The 5149-nt window shown below is 47.2% G+C and overlaps 1 protein-coding gene across 2 annotated transcripts in view; it reads right to left on the minus strand.

Annotated features, from left to right (window-relative positions):
- Nucleotides 1–5149, minus strand: part of Chid1 (chitinase domain containing 1) — a 40020-nt gene that overhangs the window by 33442 nt on the left and 1429 nt on the right. Inside the window, exon 1 of one of the 2 annotated variants that reach the window (XM_026781122.1) lies at nt 2363–2676. The exons of the other annotated variant lie outside the window; for it this stretch is intronic. Within the exon in view, the coding sequence (XP_026636923.1) occupies nt 2363–2421 (59 nt within the window). The 5' untranslated portion in view covers nt 2422–2676. Of the gene's footprint in view, nt 1–2362; nt 2677–5149 lie in introns of those variants that run through there. 2 annotated transcript variants of the gene reach the window in all.

The following is a 5149-nucleotide window of genomic DNA, read 5'->3' on the forward strand; positions in this document are numbered from 1 at the left end:
CCCGTCCCCCCTCCCACCCCGCACAGGAATCAAGCTTAGGGACCCAGAACCTCTGATACTAGAACTCAAAGGAGCATGACAGTGCCTATGATGGTGATCAATGCAAAAACACCACAAACTGCATTCATGCAGCACAGCCTGTTGTCACTTGCTTGAGGCAGGATCTCATTAGGAACATCCCAGCTGGTCTCCAACTCAAGATCCTCCTGCTTCAGCCTCCCAGTGACAGGACGACAGGCATACACACACCCTCATCCGAGCCCAGCTGTCTTGTTTTTATGTACATAGTGCGCATATAAAGTATATAAGGAGCAAAAGTAGAAGCTGATAGGAATCTACGGGTCGTTTCCTTTCACCTCTATTTTCTGCTCCGAATTTTCATTAGTTGTACAATTCACTTTTAGGTTCTAGGAGATTCTGGATAAACATGGACCATCTGGGCTGTCAATCCTTCGTGGGACTTCAAGACAAGGTGTGCAGAAGTGTATCAATCTAGTTGTATGTTTCTGGCAACACACAGTTTACTAGACCAAGCCAAAGAGCTCACATAACCCCAGGAGGGTTCTGTGGAGACTGACCCAGCTCAATAGATGAGCATACAGTTTTCCTCTGTGGTCAAGAGCACCTAAAGATGCCAGAATCCTAGGCTGAAAGGCTCCAAAAAAGGCAGCCAGGCAGAGTATGAGCCATTAACAGTACCTTAGAGGCAGGCCCACTCCAATGCCTGCCCACCCATTCCCAGGACCTCCTGGGCTGGCTGCTTGTTTCCCTTCTACTTCCCATTGCTGTCACTTCCCTGAGACTGCTCCTGGGGTGACCTGTGGAAAGCTAAGATTGTGGCCGTAAGCCTCGAGGACACCAACCAACACACCTGTGTGGACCTATGACTAACAAGTGGTCTTTGAGTAAGGCAAACCAGGAAGATTCCATTAACTACAAAACCAGCAGAAAATCTAGACCTCAGGCGCTGAGGACTTAGGAAAAAAACTGGAGAGTATATAAAATAATACAGGATGCTTGAAGCCTCCAGCAAAGGCACTGTCTGATCTAAAAACTGGCTGTTTAAGGGGGTAAGATCTATGATTCTCTCACCCTGGTCTCCCATCCCACCAGTTTTTCCTCCATGACAAAATGAGAATTAAGAGGAGATAATTCTGTATCTCACGTTACCCAGCTCGCCACCCTGTCTTCACAATTGTGAAGCTTCAACTCCGAGGTTCGTAGCCCCAGGGAATGGGAAAACCTGACCACAATATAGGCTTGGGACCAGTGGCCCAGAAAAACATACAGCTTGCTTGGCCAGTTTGAGCCTGTGACTACCTTAGTTCCCAAGGATGTCTTTAGCCTCTGCACCTACATAAGCAAGGCTTCTCTCCCCTGGGTGAAGAACTGGGTCACAGAAGGAAAGTAATAAGAAACCAGGGGTAAGTAGTCCAGGACTGAGTATACATCCAGGTTCCCTGTGATCCTGAGTCTCTACTAATATCTGTTATCTAGACCTGCAGCTGAGCCTCTGTTCACCTCGTCAAAAGGCCCTTGGCCTACAAGCTCCTTATCCCCTGGCCTGAGACCTTATACCTACAGGAAGAAAGGGTGAAAGAAGCCTAGCCTGGGGGCCCAGGCCTAGAACCCCACTACTTGGGACTTGAAGTACAAGGATCTAAAGTTTAAGACCTGTCTGTACTACAGACTTCTAAGCTGGTTTAGATCACTCATCAAGACCCTTTCTCAAAATAAGGAGGAAAGTCTGGGAATGTAGCTCGGTAATTTGGCACTTTTCTAGAACACACAAGGCCTTGCATTCAACTCCAAATGCCCATTTGCCAAAAAATAAGGGAGATGGGATGAGCTAAAGAGATGGCTCAGCAACTCAAAGGATGTTCTGTGCCTGCAGAAGACCTGAGTTAGATTCCCAGCATTCACAGCAGATGCTCACCACCACCGGTAACCCCAGCTCCTGGGGATCTGACACCCCTCTCTGATTTCTGTAAACATCTGCATTCACATGCTCACACAGACACAAACATCTATGTGTACTTAAAAAAAAACAAAACAACTTTTTAAGGGATGGAGAGATGCCTCAGTGTTTAAGAGCACCAGCTGCCCTTTCAAAGACCCTGAGTTCAATTCTCAGCATCCACATGGTGGCTTACAACCATGTATAACGAGATCTGGTGCCCTCTTCTGGTACGCAAGCATACATACCAGCAGAACACTGTACACATAATAAATAAATCTTAAATTTTTTTTTTTAAAGGCAGGGGTCTATCTGGACACATGGAAAAAGAAAATAGGTCCATTAGCTTGTGTCTGGCAGCAAGGCAGAACCAGAATCAACACAATACTACCACCATGTACTTACTGCTCATAAACATCAGTCTCCAACTTTCTAGACCACCAGGGTGTGGATGGGTGAGGCATGTGAAGGGCGCCCAAGCTACTGCACCTTCCGTGGCTCCCAATGCCCAATTATCATCTCTCATCATCATTAGGGCAAACTCTCCGTCATGATCTTCATATAGCAGACTCCTAGGGTCTTACAGTATTCTCACATCAAAATGTGTTCTGTCCTCCAGCATTAACGACCATCCTTTGGGCAAAATATTCTGCATGCTTGAGTTTTGGCTCCTGCTTTATACCAAGCTAACAATGGAGAGCATGCTACAGGCCCAGAAACTCTGGGGCTACAGATCCCACAGCACTGGAAGGACTGTCTTAGTGAGGCCGACAGTTGCAGCAGAAGCTTTCAAATCTTCCTCAAGCGGACTTGAAGCAAGATATGTCAGGTGCTTCCTACAAAGAAATGCATTAATGTGTGCAAACTGTGTATTTATGTGTTGCGTGTGTGCAGAGTTAAAGAAGCTAGTCAGAGTCGACTTCAGTTCTCTTTAAGAACTAGCTTTCAGGGGCTGGAGAGATGGCTCAGCAGTTAGGAGTGCTGGTTGCTTTTCCAGAGGACCTGGGCTTGATTCCCAGCATCTACAAGTCAGCTCACAGCTGCCCAACTCCAGTCTCAGGGGATCTAATGACCTCTTCGGGCACTGCAAGCACACGGAGCACAGACAAACATGCAGAACTCACACACACACACACACAAATGAAGTTGGTGAGAACACTACAAGTGGGGTAGGCTGGAGAGATGGCTCAGCATTTAAGAGCACTGGCTACTTTTCCAGAGGATCCGGGTTCAATTCCCAGCACCCACATGGCAGCTCCCAACTGCGTGTAACTCCAATTCCAGGGGCTCTGACATCCTTCAGACAGACAGACATACCAGCAAAAACACTAATACACATAAGATAAAAATAAATAAACCACTTTTTAAAAGTAAAAAAAAGGAAAGAACTAGCTTTAGACTGGGCATAGTGGGTCAATCTGAGATGCCAGCACTAGGAAGATGGCAGCAGAAAGATTAAAAGTATAAGGTCTTAAAAAACAAATGAGTACAAGGTCAGTTGTACCTATGTAGTTGAGTTCAAGGCCAGGCTGGGCTAAGAGATCCTATATCAAAACAACAATAATAACAAAAAGATGACCTTTGGCCCTCAGACTGATCTCCTGCTTTGGTATTGAAAGACTTTTGAGGGATGCTGACTGATGTGCCTGACTAACTGTTAACTACCACCATCTATTAGTGTTTTAGTGCCAGGAATCAAATCCATGGCTCCACACATACTAAGCAAACACTGGGCCACACTTTCATCCCTCTGAGTTCTTTAATAGATTCACTGCTCTTATAGCAAACATGACAGTCATCCTACATTCTTACTTTTGAGGACACATTTAGGAGCAAACTGTTCATATGAAACGGTAGGTGAGTGCATGGTTGGAAATGAAGGTGACATAAGAAACAGGATGATCACAACCCCAGGTGACATTTATTGACCATATGTTGCATGCCAAACCTGGTGAGTTACCCACAAGTTCTCTCCACAGCTCAGGACCCAGGTATCAGTGTTGTTCCCATTCACAGACGAGGAAAGCAATGCAGGGGGAAGCCCACTAAGCCTTGGGGCTATGGCTACCACACCCTGACCAAGTGCACAAGGCAGTGCAAACATGACCGCTAAAAGATGGCTCAAGTTCCAGCTCCGTCAAGAGCACACTGTCTCTTGGAAAGTCCTTTGGAAATGATCCAGGATAGTCTTCAAGGTTTGAGGGTGTGCTGAGGGTAAGACGCGGCCTCATGCACCCAGCAAACCTGAAGGAACCCACACAACTTGCTGTATACCCTCCTACCTCAGGCTGGGCTTGCCAGCCACCATTCTGCCACACTGAGCTCATGCCTCCACTATGGCCCCACTAACTTGTTTGCACACTTGTGACTCCACAAGTTATGTACACTAACTCACACAACTAACAACCTCTGACCCTTGCTTCTCCACACGCAGCCACACCGGCACATGTTCACATTCATTACTGCTGATGTGCACACACACACTTCCTGCCACTTCTCCTCCTACCCTACCCCCCTTTTTTCCGAGACAAGGTCTCATAATGTAGCCTGCTGTCCTGAACTCACTGTGTAGACCAGGCTGGCTTAGAACTCACAGAGATCCATCTGCCTGCCTTTGCCTCCCACGTGCTAGGATTAAAGTCCTGTGCCATCGCTTCCGCCTCTCTCCTGTCTGTATAGTGACTTGTGAATCTCACAGTCTCATATTACTGTTTGCTCGAAAGCGCCCTCACATTAACACGCTTGCCCTGGCACTCCTACACAAGGACAAGGTCACGTTCTCTTCCGGACTTTCTCTCATCCTGGCACTTACTCTTTCACCCTTGTTCCCACTAACACAGTTGCTCCTGTCCTCACACTCATTCTCACCCTAGCAAATCCATTCATCTTCACACCTGTTCTCACCTCACACATACACATTCGGGCCCTCACACTGCCGCTCACCCTCATTATCAGCTCACTTTACACACGGACACACTTGTTTCTCACTGTCACACCTGCTCATTCTCACACTAGCTCACACCCAACCTCACATCTGCTCCTTCTCACACTAGCTCACACTCATCCTCACATCTGCTCCTTCTCACACTAGCTCACCCTCACCCTCACATCTGCTCATTCGCACACTAGCTCACACTCACCCTCACATCTGCTCATTCTCACACTAGCTCACACTCACCCTCACACCTGCTC

Source organism: Microtus ochrogaster, chromosome 8 (genome assembly GCF_000317375.1).
Source record: "Microtus ochrogaster isolate Prairie Vole_2 chromosome 8, MicOch1.0, whole genome shotgun sequence".
Lineage (NCBI taxonomy): Eukaryota > Metazoa > Chordata > Mammalia > Rodentia > Cricetidae > Microtus > Microtus ochrogaster.